A 15,392-nucleotide genomic window follows, 5' to 3' on the forward strand; every position below is an offset into this window, starting at 1 on the left:
CATATGAATTTAGGATTAGACTCTTATACGATATTAGAATTAGTGAGGTTTAACTCTCTATTGAAGTTTGCACTACCATTTATAAGTGCAAATATGACCTTTATTTAAAAAAAAAATCAGTTAACTTACAAAAAAATTACAAAGGAGAGAAAATAGTTGAAAATATAAGACTGTTTAATATAATATTATGCATAAATTCAAATTGTCTCCCAATTATTAAGTAATAAATTTTCTGACGACATTTTTTATTTCAATTTATTCATATACATTAATTAATTATTTTTTCTCCTGAATTCAAGTGGTAAGAGTGGAAACATATGGGTTAGGGAGGGAAATGTGTGATTTATCCCAAGAAAACATCAAACACGAAAAGTATTTATGCACGTAAAATTAAACCCACCATGAATAGAGGAATTTGATAATTTCTCCATTCTTTATGCTATTTTTTCCTCCCTTTTTTAGTAATATTTGTTTTTGTGATACCACATGCACACACCCTTAAAGCCAAGCATATTCTATGGAGTATCCTGAACTTTGTCTAATGAAAAAGACTTTACTTAATTTTTCATTCATTAGACGGGTTTATAAAATATTTCTAAAATAAAGAACGTCATCACGGGATAAGGGCCCACGTCCAGGCCAAATGCTACGTTCTCATCGACCAGTGGAGTGGTCTTTGCGTGGCTCAGCTTTGACAAAAAAAAAATTCGTTAAGTTGGTACTTCACTTTGTCATTACATACAAGATTAGATTAACTTCAAGCACAATAATTAAAAAAAAAGCACAATAATTAAATTTGACAAAAAAAACAATAATTAACAATGTTTATTAGTAGTAATAAACACAAAAACATTGCTTTCTCCATTGATCGTGGTATAAATAAAGGGTCGATGGGATTGTCAAAAGTGAATTGAATTAAAGGGCCACATGCTTCCAATGCCTTATTAGTAGGGGAATAAATTAGTCCGATGATTTTCTTTTTTAAGAAAATAAAATAACCATGCATGAAGTAGCATAAAATGAATTTGAGGATTGAAAGGGTCACAATTTGTAGATGAGTACACATGGCAGGTTGTGGAGGGTAAAGTGGATATATATTTGAGGAAGTTGCTTTTAATTATTTTCAAAGAGATCATATCCTCAAACATGGTCTTCAATATTGACTATCCAGGACCAGGAGTTGGATAGATATCTACTTAAAGAATAGCTTTAATTTGAAAGGAAATGAAGAACTCTCTTCCTACATATAATGCTACTTCATAAAAAGTTCTTGTATTATATACTTCAATTATGAGCGTTCGGTGTTTGTTTTCTCATTGATTTGAAAAGAAAGCTAAAAATACATACCACTAACTTCTATATCACGTTCTTTTCAAAAAAAGAATTATACATCACGTTCTCCAGTGGCGGAGCATTTAAGTGACTGGGAGGAGCCTCAGCTCCCCCATTGTCTCCAAAAAAATTTTGAGTACTAGTAGTAATACTATTATATTATGTGTGTAAAAGGAGTGGGCCAGACATATAAAACAAAAATGTGAAGCTTCTCACATCACAATTCTCACTGTCAAATTAAGTTTCTCATATACATATATTATAATAATGATAAATATTAGAAAGTAAAGTAACTTTGCTTCCAAACTTTCACCCTCTTGTGCAAAACTCCAGGTTTCTAACTCTAACACAACCTTTTTTTCTTCATTTTTCTTTTAATCTTTTTCTTGCTCTGACATCAATATTCTTTGGGTGCAGCTCTCAAACTCAAAGCTTTTTTTAACCACATTTTCTTGAATTACTAATTTAATGTTTATACTGCAACTCTTGAAAGGAACCTTATTGGCATGGTGATTGGCATGGTGCAGGTTAAATTTGAGAAGAGATCCTCACCAAATTTCATTATTGATCTCAGGAGATGTTTTTCGGCCAGCTAAGCTAATCCTTGTGGGAACCATATCTTCTGATGCATTTACTGCTAGTTGAGGGGTTTGTTGTAGGTGTGTGTTTAGTAAGATTTCTTTGAACTAGAGCCATTGAAATTTGTTGCATGTAGGTTTAAACACCCTTGTACTGAATTGAATACATTTGAGCTTATAAAAATTAGCTTATGTGTTAAAAAAATTATTTTAGCTCCTCCTAATATTTTGGTCAAGCTCCGCCACTGACGTTCTCTCACTAGAAAGTGTGATTTCATTTTCCACATATATTGCAAATAATGTTGAGTATCAAAGCAAACACATTCTAAATCTTTTATATTCAAAGAATAATACTATAAAAATGAATTTTATTTGAGTGAAAATGAAGTGAAGAGAGAAAAAGATAGAAAAAAAAATTAAAAATGTTATGAGTGGTATAATTAAAAGTGATAAAAAGAAAAATTGTGAACAAATTATAAGTGAAAAATTATAAAAGTATGAATGAATTATAACTCATAATAAAAAGATATTTTTTTTAGTTAAGGCTAAAGTCTTTACAATCAACAATTGTGATTAATTCATTTCGCCACAAATTAAACACTCGTACTTAATGACAAATGCCTGAACACTTCCATTCATATAGGGTGAAGGTCAAGCCCCGAACCTTATAGTCCAGTGACCTAGGTGTATAATAAATAATAGTAATAATTTAAGAAAAACAATTATGTGGGACTCTGCCCCTCCCAACAATTTTTTTCCCTGTCGAATGAAGTTAATAAAAACCATTACATGTTTATCTCTGGTTTTCCTTAACAAATAACAATGTTTAAAAAATGAAATACATCCTTTGAATGCTGACAAACTACGTCTGCAATCATCAATGTTTGGGGTTTAAACTTATTGGAAACAAATCAAATTGAATTTGGGTTGGTTTACCTTTTGATATAATGAAATCAACATTTGAGTTGGAATTATTGTACCCCATGACCATGGGCGGACCTACCACAGGGCTTGGTAGGTCCAATGCCCTGGCTCAAAGAAAAAAAAATGAAAATTTCTTTGGACTAGGTAGGTTTTTTTGACCAAAAAAAAAATAGAGAAAAGACAAATTTATAAGGAAAGACAAAGTTTAGGGACTTAATCATAAAATTTGCCTAGGCTTCCTAAAATTTCTAGTTCCGCCACTGCCCATGACTATGGACCCTTACACCTAAATATTTAAATTGCCTATCAAGGTGTTTTTAGCCTTATGTGCTAAACAGTAAACACCATTTAGGTGGCGCTATTCCGACTCTGAAGCAGGCTTAATTTCATATATATATATATATATATAATAATAATAATAATAATAATAATATTGTTATCTTGTCATGCCCAATTCATGACGTACTACCTAACTAGTATTGCCGGTGAATCTTATTTTAGCTCCTCCTAATATTTTGGTCAAGCTCCGCCACTGACGTTCTCTCACCAGAAAGTGTGATTTCATTTTCCACATATATTGCAAATAATGTTGAGTATCAAAGCAAACACATTCTAAATCTTTTATATTCAAAGAATAATACTATAAAAATGAATTTTATTTGAGTGAAAATGAAGTGAAGAGAGAAAAAGATAGAAAAAAAAAATTAAAAATGTTATGAGTGGTATAATTAAAAGTGATAAAAAGAAAAATTGTGAACAAATTATAAGTGAAAAATTATAAAAGTATGAATGAATTATAACTCATAATAAAAAGATATTTTTTTTAGTTAAGGCTAAAGTCTTTACAATCAACAATTGTGATTAATTCATTTCGCCACAAATTAAACACTCGTACTTAATGACAAATGCATGAACACTTCCATTCATATAGGGTGAAGGTCAAGCCCCGAACCTTATAGTCCAGTGACCTAGGTGTATAATAAATAATAGTAATAATTTAAGAAAAACAATTATGTGGGACTCTGCCCCTCCCAACAATTTTTTTCCCTGTCGAATGAAGTTAATAAAAACCATTACATGTTTATCTCTGGTTTTCCTTAACAAATAACAATGTTTAAAAAATGAAATACATCCTTTGAATGCTGACAAACTACGTCTGCAATCATCAATGTTTGGGGTTTAAACTTATTGGAAACAAATCAAATTGAATTTGGGTTGGTTTACCTTTTGATATAATGAAATCAACATTTGAGTTGGAATTATTGTACCCCATGACTATGGACCCTTACACCTAAATATTTAAATTGCCTATCAAGGTGTTTTTAGCCTTATGTGCTAAACAGTAAACACCATTTAGGTGGCGCTATTCCGACTCTGAAGCAGGCTTAATTTCATATATATATATATATATATATATAATAATAATAATAATAATATTGTTATCTTGTCATGCCCAATTCATGACGTACTACCTAGCTAGTATTGCCGGTGAATCTTAGGTCAATGTTTATATTTTTTTATGATAGGAAATTCCTATTTCAATGAAATCATACCACTATAGATACATGTAACTGAGCGAATAAAATGGTAAACAGTTGAAATCTGTAAACATCTAGCTTCAGGTTTGATCTTTGGGCAGTGCTTATAGAAGATTTTTTTCATTAGTAAAAAATTGAATTCATAGTGTACAAGAGGTAGCAAAACCCACAGATACAAGGGTTAGCAAACCTCATGATTGTCGGCTATGATGCCTAGGGTTGTAATCGGACTGGATTGATTCAGGTTTAAGGTGTTTAAATGTTTGAACCAATCAAAATATTCGGTTTGAGTTGATTCGAATTTCATGATTTATATTTTTAAATCAGAACCAAACCAACCCGATCTCAATCGGATTGGTTCGGTTCGGATTGTCGGATTTGAAATAAAAAAATATTTTTTGGAAATATGCACGAAAATTATTCTAAAACGTGAACAATTATAAATAAGTATAGAAAAATCTAACATTTTTTAAGAACAAAACATTCAATAATGATATAATTCATATAATTTAAATAAAACTAACATCTCTTATACAAATATAAATATGTAATGTAATGGGCTAAAAGTGTTTGAGTTTAATGTAAAAAAATTCTCAATTCATTGGGTTGGTTCGGATTGATCGGTTTTTCAATCCCCAAATCCGATACCCGAACTGATGGTGATCAGATTCAGTAAAAAAAAATCCGAACCAAACCAATGATCTAATCCACCATAATTTGTTCGGTTCGGATCGGTTTGATCGGATTCGCGGATGGGACCATACCCGCTTACACCCCTAATGATATCCGAGAAAAAAAAAATACATGTAGAGTTATGAAACGGAGAACAAAATTTCCTTAACTCAAAAATATTTATTTAAAATTGAATTTAATAAATAGTAAAAATGATTTCGAATGTAAAAATCTTTTGATATTTTTGAACGGATTATAATGATTTTTAAAGATATCATATATATTCAATATTTTTGAAGGTATATATATTCAATATTAAATCAAAGAAATATAAGTATTAATTAAATAATTTTTTTGTTACAAAGGAAAGCAGAAATTAAGGAAAATGAAGTAAAATAGTTAATTAATAAAAAACATGGACCGTATATTATGTTTGGGTCCGGCCCAACACAATTGTGGACTAGAGTCCAGAACTGAAAACCTTCATATAATTAGGGTTTATATCATCAACCTCTTCCCTCAATGCTTTCCGCTGTGCATTTTTTCTGTGAGTCAAAGGTTCATTCATGTCTATATCTTATTTCTTGTCAATTATATATTATTTTTGGTGCGTTATGTTTTAGTTTATGTTTTCAATTATATTAGAATGTTTTTAATTTTCTGAAAACCGAGGCTGTGATGAACAACAACATTTCTCGAATCTGATAATGACCAAAGCAAATCTTTTGCTCTTTGATGACAGCGTTTGTGCGTGTCTGAGCCTATATCGGTTTATGTTTCAGTTTATTTCGAAGAAATTGTTTTTTAGCTCAGAATTGAAAGAGAAAAGCCCCGAATCATGTTTAGGTTCTTTGGTTTCTTTACCTCTATTCCTAAATTGTTTCTGAAACTGATAACAAACTAGAAACTTTGCAGATTTTTTTTATAAAGGTTAGGATTAATTTTCTTAAAATTTCAATACAGAATACTTTAATTCACAAGAATCTTTTAGCCAGTTATGCAGTGATTCATGATTTGATTTTGAACATCATATAGATGTTAAAAAACGTTACTTAATGCTAAGATTGATGAGAGAATTTATATGTTGCAAACCTGTTTATGTGATATAAATCAAACCTACTGTTTTATTCATCGTTTCATCTACTTTTCTTTGATCATTTGCTCAAACTTGGTGTGTTTCTTCCCTACGGATGTTATGTGTTGGGAGCTATATTTTATAATGTTGGATTCGATTGTGGTTTCCTTTGATTAATGACTCGGAGATTACTTGAAGATGTTCCTGCAGGACCAGGATCTCCCTCATCCTCTGTGGGGACGCCGACTTATATCTATTAGATTGGAGGATGGATTTTGGCCCAGTTTGAAAGAGCTTATTTTAGCTTATCTATGTCAGTGTTTGGGAGGGCTTATGCAAACAGCTTATGACCTGCCATAAGCTATTTTTAGCTTATTTTCGTAAGCTACTCAGGATAGAAAAACAGCTTATGCTTATATACATCTTATTTTTAATTTATTTTAATAAATTTTCAAAAATAGCTTATGAATAAGCGCTTATGACCATAAGTGCTTAATTAAGCTGTTTTTCCAAACGGGACCTTTGTCATGCCCTTTCAAGAGACTGAAATTCTGTATTTAGATGGTAAAAGGAACCAGAAACACCTCAGCAACGGATGGTTAGGCTTGGGAACATATATCCTTGTGAACATATTAAAAGTTCTACTATGGTTAACATTATCTACAAGCAATTGGGATGTCCTTCATTGATGAAATGACTAATATATAACTGCAAATAGGGCCTTTTTCCATTATATGAGGAATTGGTTAACTTGGAGAAGATGAGCTACAAATTAAACATTTTGCAAGTGCCTCTAACTATCTTTTCATACAAACAATTGGGATGTCCTTCATTGATAAAATGACTAATATATAACTGCAAATATGGCGTTTTTCCATTATATGAGCATTTGGTTAACTTGGAGATGATGAGCTACAAATTAAACGTTGGCAAGTGCTTACCCATCGAGTCGAGCAATGATCCAATTGGAGAGGCAAGCTGCTCTTTGTCACCCCATTTCCCTTGGGACCAAGAACAAGCTCCAAAGAATGAGAAGGACTTCTTTAACTATCTTTCCATACAAACAATTGGGATGTCCTTCATTGATAAAATGACTAATATATAACTGCAAATTGGGCGTTTTTCCATTATATGAGCATTTGGTTAACTTGGAGATGATGAGCTACAAATTAAACGTTGGCAAGTGCTTACCCATCGAGTCGAGCAATGATCCAATTGGAGAGGCAAGCTGCTCTTTGTCACCCCATTTCCCTTGGGACCAAGAACAAGTTCCAAAGAATGAGAAGGACTTCTTTAACTATCTTTCCATACAAACAATTGGGATGTCCTTCATTGATAAAATGACTAATATATAACTGCAAATAGGGCGTTTTTCCATTATATGAGCATTTGGTTAACTTGGAGAAGATGAGCTACAAATTAAACATTGGCAAGTGCCTATAACTATCTTTCCATAAAAGCTTTTAACCATACAGTTTTACTGCTACTGCTGCATTTCTCCATTGTGCCCTTTATAGTGAAGGTGATAAATCACTAGAACGTACAATTTTGGTGATACGTTGTATCCAAAAATATCTTTTGATATAAAAATAAAATTTTCTCTATTCTTCATCTCATTCTTTTTCTTCAATATCATCAAACAATTTCCGTCAAAAAAAAAAATTATCATCAAACAATTTACAAAATGAAATTTATTTCTTAATTATTTTTTTCTACTCATCTTTTTTCCTTTTCACCTCAACCAAACACATGTGTGAGGTGAGTTTGAGGTGTTGAAGTGTTATTTTCCTTTTTTTATAAAAAAATAATTTTTTGTTATATGTACACAAATGTTTTATTTAGTCTCCTTTTTATACAATTTTTCTTTTTTTTTCCTCTCATTTTTTTTAGCACATCTCTTTTTGTAATTCTCACTCATGTATCTTTTATTCACATCTTAGTTAGATATGAGGGAGGTAAATTTGAGTTAAAATATATACACATCTCTCAACTTCTTTTCCACCTTCATTTATATGTATTTCTCTTTTCTATATCAATCAAATCACATATCACATCTTTACTTCATTCCTCTTTCTTCTTATCTCTCTTTTCCTTCACATCTCCACATCTCATTTTTTATGTGTGAAGATATAATTATTCGGTAAATTTGGTGTGAAGATAACATTTTTTATCACTTTATCTCCTTATTCCAAACATGAGATTTGATAGATATACTGTTTCTTGTTAGTTAAACACCGGTCACATCCAACACTGTGACAGACAAACTCCAAAATATCTGAATGTCTCGCATTATCTCATAATAATTCAAAAAACCAATATGCTATGCTACCATCAAATTCAAAGTCAAGAATATTATTTTTGGTCATTAAATTCAAAGCCAAGAATGTTGTGGGGCTATGTTGGGCTTTGGGAGGTGGAGGATCCGTGACAATACAGGGCCTCACATTTTAGGCATTAAACCTAAGGCTCGTATTTTTCACCTTGTGGGCCCACTTGGTAATCCGTGAAAAAAACTGAGTTTTACAGTTCGAAACGTGGAAGCTGTCCCCAACAGTGTCACATTGTAGTGTCTGCACTCTGCACTCTCAACTCATGTTGGGCCCAAGTGTTACCCCTTCCAGAGGCAAATACGGGCCCAAATTGAATGGGAGCACTTTACTTAGACTAAAGCCCAACTCAATCTTAAGGCTTATGATCCAAAATTCCAAATGAATAGAAGATTTATTAGCCTTTAAACATCTTCTCTTGATGTTTATTTGTCTTGGACAACTTCGTTTTTAGCATATCCATCAAGTTGTTTTGGACTCTTTGATCACGCGTCATACGTGAGGTTGTAAATTACATTTTATATTTATGAGGAAAATAACGATGAAACTACATCACATATTCACATTGTGCATCTTTTTGAACTTCTAAACCATGCACTATTATATAGTATACCCTCAAATCAATGCAACGTGTTGAAGAAAGTGATCTACTAATCTGTAAACATAAGTTAGTAAAAGACTGAGGGGAGAAAATTGACACTTTTGGAACAAATTTGTGTCACACTAGTTCATTTGATCAAATTTAGTTCAGGTAGTAGTAGTAATTGAGCACTTCATCTCTTATATAAGTAGATGAAGTTTGATTCTCAACTCTAGTAAATAAAAAATATTATTAATGAGTCTAATATTTCTTAATACATTGACTCTTAAGTGAGAGATCAGTGTCATAATTGTCGATTGTAAAACACTTTGATTAAAACATGGAAAAAAAAAACTAGTCTCTTTCAAGCTATGTGTTTTGACTATGCGGAAAGTAAGGAGGGTGCTGGAATTGGCACATCCATTTTGATCTTGAGTTTGATTAGGATAAACTCCACCATTGTTGTTTTCTACTTTTGCTTCACCTTTTTAATGACATCCATCAATTTATCAATTATAATAACATTTTATTGTGGTCCGAGTCCCAATCCGCAATCTCTCATGGAGGAATCACAAGAAACAAAATCCATTATCCCCATTCCTACTAATTAAAATTGTAAAAATATATGCATAATTTATTCATCACTTTTTTCTTATTTTTTTCATTCATTCATATCAAAAAGAGGAGGATTATCCCGTTTTAATTTCTGGTTTTCATCCTACATGTACATGGAGTGGAAGAATGGAGAATTGCAGTTGCACATTGATTTGCCAAGATTGGTTTAGTACCATTGATTGATCATTAGCGCGGCTAATCATAAAAATCGTGCAAATTATATAGTGGCAGCTATTCATCATACACGACAAACAGCAAATGAGGCAAAGTACCACTTTAGACAAAAAGAGAACAACCATACTCTTCCATTCCCTTCCAATAATTTGTTTTTGTAAAATTAAAATTTTATTTGAACAACACATCACAATTCACAACTGTATAAAACTCAACTATATCATTCAATAGTTATTTTTGGTTGGAATCATTCAATAGTTATAGATAGTTTGAAACAATAGTTTTTAATTTATGCTAATGTACCGTACCCAGCTTCAACTAGGCTCCTTCATTTCCTGCGCGTATAATTGACAATGTGTCACAGATATATAGCCAAAGCTGTTGGATCCGTTACAATGCTCAGAATTAGAAAAGCAAGGTGCTTTTAGGAAAATTGCAAAGCTTATAAATTTTATCTTTATTTTTGTTAATGCTTACCCAAAAAAAAATCTTTATTTTTGTTAATAGTACAATTATACAAGTCACATAAATTTCATTGTTACTAATAAAAAGGTGTGTTGGAAAATATCCCTGTGTGGCTGTATCTAGAAGAAAAAGTCAATAATAACCTTAACGTATTGTCGCTATCTTAGGCCTCTTATTTGCAGGTCATCACTCCAATTCCAATAGGTCCCACCCACACCCACACACACACTCACCACTACTTCCACTTCATTTTCACTCCTCCAAACCTTTCCCTCATTTTCCCCTCCGCACGCACGCGCGCTCTCGTGTCCCTTCCCTAGTCTCTTCTTTCCCACCCAATTTTTCAAGTGACATCTCATATTTCATCTCTATGGTTTCAATACAAATGTAATTTCATCTATTTTAAATATGAGTAGTTATAATATAAGATATTGAGCTTAATGAGAGTCAAAAGCGTAAAATTTCGCCAAGTTGGATACAACGTGGATCCGCTACCTGCTCGGCAGAAATCCAAACACACATTTATCACTACTCTTTTGTATGAATCGTACCGCCTCCAATCCAAACACATCCACCACTTCTATCCCAACCAAACACCCCCTAAGAAAAACACTAAAAAAATGAAAATAAAAAGTTTGTTTAAAATAACTACAACAATAATATAATAATATCTGTATATAAAACAAACCCACTAGCTACACAGTCACAGGACCTAAAGAGTGAAGACCATTTTTCAACTATCTCCCTTTCCCTTCTCTCTCACCCCCTTTACTCATTCCAATTCACTTTGGCATTTCATCAAACAGTACAACTACAATAATCCAACACCAACATCTATCTCTCGCTTTCTCAACTTTCACGTTTCATTTTCGAAGATCCTTTTCCCCTCAAGAAACTGAGAAGAATCAGAATCAGAATCGAAGAAAACAGAGAATCATCAAGAATTGGATTTCCTTCAGCAATAGATGGATGTAGGGAGGGTGGTGCTAGTGTTGTTGTTGCTGTGTGTGATGTGGATTCAGATTCAGCTTTGTTCATCAGATCCAAGCGACGAGGCGTGCCTCACGCAACTCAGCAAATCGTTACAGGACCCAAACAGATTGAACTGGAAGCAAGAGAATTTCGCCAAACCCTGCAACGATTCAACCTCGAATCTCCAAGGAGCAATCTGCAACAATGGCCGAATCTACAAACTCTCCCTCAACAACCTCGCGCTTCACGGCACGATTTCCCCTTTCCTCGCCAACTGCACAAACCTCCAAGCTCTTGACCTCTCCTCCAACTTCCTCACCGGACCCATCCCGCCGGACCTCCAATCTCTGGTCAACCTCGCCGTGCTCAACCTCTCCGCTAACCGCCTCGAAGGGGAGATTCCGCCGCAGCTCACAATGTGCGCGTATCTCAACATCATCGACCTCCATCAAAACCTTCTCACCGGGCCTATTCCTCAGCAATTGGGTCTCCTTGTTCGTCTCTCCGCCTTCGACGTCTCCAACAACCGCCTCGCCGGTCCGATCCCGTCGTCGCTCACCAACCGGAGCGGCAACCTGCCCAGATTCAACGCTAGCTCGTTCGTCGGGAATAAGGATCTCTACGGCTACCCTCTGCCGCCGCTCCGGAGTAAAGGGCTGTCGATCTTAGCCATTGTTGGGATCGGATTGGGAAGTGGACTCGCTAGCTTGGTTCTCAGCTTCACTGGGGTTTGTATATGGTTGAAAGTTACAGACAGGAAGATGGCACAAGAAGAAGGCAAAATCAGTCACCTTATGCCTGATTATTGATATCCCTTATTCCCTTAACCTTCAAATTCAACTGATTATCGATAGTGTTATTAAACTCGGCTCGGCCATCGACTCGGTTAGATATTCAATATTTCATATCCAAGGTATCTATCTCTTTGATTGAACTTGCAATTGATTGATGATGGTTCAGCTGAAACCAAAAAAAAAAAAAAAGAGACAGTAACGGTACCAGGTACTTTTTTTTTGTTTGATGATAAAAGTGAGGTGTGGGCTACCCTTTTTCTTTGTTCTTATGGGTTGTTCAGATAATTGTCTTTTATTGATCACGGGCATATATTTATATATTTTGATTATTTTTTATCCTTTTTTTCCCATAATTATTTGACAGTTTTAATTTTCACCCTTCTATTATTATTGTAGTTGTTGTTATTTAATGAATGAAAATACATTAGTACTAGCAGTGTGTAAATCAAAGGAATCTTGCATCTAATTTTCTTGTTCTGGCATACAGTACATGGATATGGATTGCAATGCAATTTCCTAAATTTTCGTTATGTATGATTTGGTGGGTTGGCTTTGGTTGGCACTTGGCAGGATGGTAGGGTAGGTTAGATACTGTGGCAATGCTAGGTGAAGCGCAGCACTACGCAGTTCAACTGTAAACTTGTCTCAGCACTATTTTTTTAGCATATTTTTCCATGGAAGTGGTGTAAACTTATTTGAAAAACTGTGATAATTATCTTAACATATAGTAGCTTTTTTGCTTGCTTACTATTAAACCGACTATTTGTATTTTAGCCTGTAAACGGGAACAGCTGGTGCTTTTTAATTTGAATCAAGAAAAAGTGAGGTTTTTCAACACATCCTCGGAGGTCTAGTGCTTTGGTAGGTTGAGCTGATGGGGGACACCAACACTAGTACACAGCTACTTTGATCGAGACTTCAATTCTTTTTTCTCATGATCACTCAGTACAACTGAGTACAATTCAGTCGATTAAAGCCTAGAGATCTATTATATTAATAATAATAGAAACCATTTTTTATTTAAATTATTCTAATACGACTAGTATTGTGTTAAGATTTCAATAGATTCTGATTATAAAATTTTCTCCGTACAGAAATTACTCTCAACTTGTCACATGTCGTAGGCATACTTTCATTGGGATACATATTAAAATCATAAAATGTGAGGAGAGATGTGAAAAATCAGATAATTAAGTGAGTATAAACGCATAAATCAACTAGCACTTAGTTATTTAACTTAATCAGATGACTCGAGTTTAAATGCATGTAAATGTGGCTGCAGCCTGCAAGCACCAACTATGGATTCCAACCTCAACCTTGCTGGCTCGTGCTTTAGGATGCAGGCTATCTATGCTATGCTATCCTCCATAGCTTAGGATCATTAATATTCATAATGAAGTAGTTATATTTTAATATATAACAGTACCTTGATGAATGATGATGTTGGAGAAAGGGTGAACCAAATTTTAAATTTACAGGCATAAAGTTCTGAGGGGTTAGCGTGGATCTTGTGCTTCCCATAATTAAGGCCAGTGGGCTTCCCATAATGTTCTTCTGGCCTTTATTTTTCTCTCTATAAGCTAAGTGGCCCTATGCTGGTTTCAGTTGCTTTGTACCTTACTGTTATATGGAATCTTTTCATATGCTTCTCTTTATGACTAACAGACACTGCATTCTTGTTTTCTAACGACTGCACTGCATGCACTGTTAGGAAAAACTCAAACATACATAGCAGAAAGTAAAATAATGACCAAACTGTGTGGCATAAAAGAGCAGTGCTATAAACTGTAAAATTTTGGAAAATTTTACCTGAAATCTGTTAAATTTACAACTTGAATCCTGTTTGAAGGAAGCCTAAAAAGGTGGTTGTTGTAAAATCCATTCAAATTAAGCTCCTATTTGAACTTGCTAAATTTGCTTTCATTGTTTGTAGTGGATGGACAAAATGGTCGGCCTAATTAGGAAAAATCCATGGTAGGTCAAAATCCATTAATATGCAAGTTGGTCAGTCATATCACGAGATATATGCTTTTCTTTATCCACAGAATTAGGAGATTGGTGGAGAAGGTCATTATGATAGGTCCTACTAACTATTTAGGCAAAATTTGCTTTGATTTCTCTTGCCATGATTGATCCAAAGTATGTTTGGTTTCATTTAGAATAAGAGAATATGTTTACCTATGACATATTTCCAACTTATTTCAATAATTTTCTGAAATTAACTTATAAATAACCACTTAATTAAGTTATTTAACTAAATGCACCCTAATTCAATCATGTCCCACAACATTCAGAACAAACCAACATCGTTAACTAAATGAAATTAGACAAAGATTGGACTCACGGTGGCCACACAGATACTAAGGTGGTCAAGTATGCTTTAGTCTTTTTGGGAGAAAGTCAAATGTGCTTTCATTCCCTTCATCAATGGCTTCTCCAAGATTGGCATGAATGATCATCATGGAGTTGGGCCCCTAGCCCCACAAAATGTTACTTGGTTTTATGCTCTCATAAAGTTGCACATGATTTTTTCCCTTTGCTTTTCGGTTTGTTTCTCTTAGCTAGCTTATGGAATTTCATGATTAATGTCACTGTGCTCACTCATGCCGTTTCCCCTTTTCTATTTGCTACCATCACAAGTAAAGTGCATCTGCTTTTAATTATCTGTTGCTTTCGTCTTCATTATATTTTGGCAGTGTGGCATGAGATGAATCACCCCTCCTCCTTAATTATTTCAATTTTCATGTGACTCATACGCTTTATCATAAGGTCTTAAAAAAAATAATTTTTAAACATAAACACTTGATAGGAAGCCAATCCCGTATCAAGCAAGAGCAACTAAGAAAAGTAAAGAAAATAAAGAAGAAAAGCAAATGCAGACAACAGCTAAATTTTCTAGATGCAGCTTCATTGAAACTTTTAGAAGGTGAACTATGGTGGTAAAAAAAGGCCTTAAAAATTGTGAATCAAAACTTTTTTTTTTAAAAAACTTGAATAGACAATAATGTTATTGTTCCAGTCTCTTGAATTTTTTCACTCCGATAACTGGAACCACTGCATCGTTCAACTTGCAACCTCCAAGCAAGAAACCAGCCCTCACCCCTCTCTCCGCTACTCTCCCACCGCCCCCAACACAAAGATGTTATTGGTGTTAAATAGGTGTTTAGGACCAAACTCAAAACAAATGGTTCTATTGTTGCTCGGCTTTATACAATCATATTGGTTCTCGCTTTTGCAGCACAGAGGGGTTGGAAGGTGTTTCAACTACATGTAAAATTCACTTTTCTCAATGGTTATTTGCATGATTAGATACATGTTAAGCGGCCTGGAGGTTTTACAGTTAAAA

The 15,392-nt window shown here is 33.8% G+C and overlaps 1 protein-coding gene and 1 non-coding gene across 2 annotated transcripts; both read left to right on the top strand.

The window, feature by feature from the left end:
* The first annotated feature begins 5,714 nt into the window (after positions 1 to 5,714).
* LOC130741670 (small nucleolar RNA snoR126) lies at positions 5,715 to 5,808 on the top strand. Its single transcript, XR_009020556.1, has one exon. It is a non-coding gene; the product is annotated as a small nucleolar RNA snoR126 (small nucleolar RNA).
* A 5,102-nt stretch (positions 5,809 to 10,910) lies between these two features.
* On the top strand, positions 10,911 to 12,382 carry LOC130740939 (receptor-like protein 44). The gene has a single exon (XM_057593672.1). The coding sequence runs from the start codon at positions 11,246 to 11,248 to the stop codon at positions 12,059 to 12,061; it is 816 nt and encodes a 271-aa protein (XP_057449655.1). The 5' UTR covers positions 10,911 to 11,245; the 3' UTR covers positions 12,062 to 12,382.
* Positions 12,383 to 15,392: the final 3,010 nt, after the last annotated feature.

The sequence above is a fragment of the Lotus japonicus genome, chromosome 2 (genome assembly GCF_012489685.1).
Source record: "Lotus japonicus ecotype B-129 chromosome 2, LjGifu_v1.2".
Taxonomy (NCBI): Eukaryota; Viridiplantae; Streptophyta; class Magnoliopsida; order Fabales; family Fabaceae; genus Lotus; species Lotus japonicus.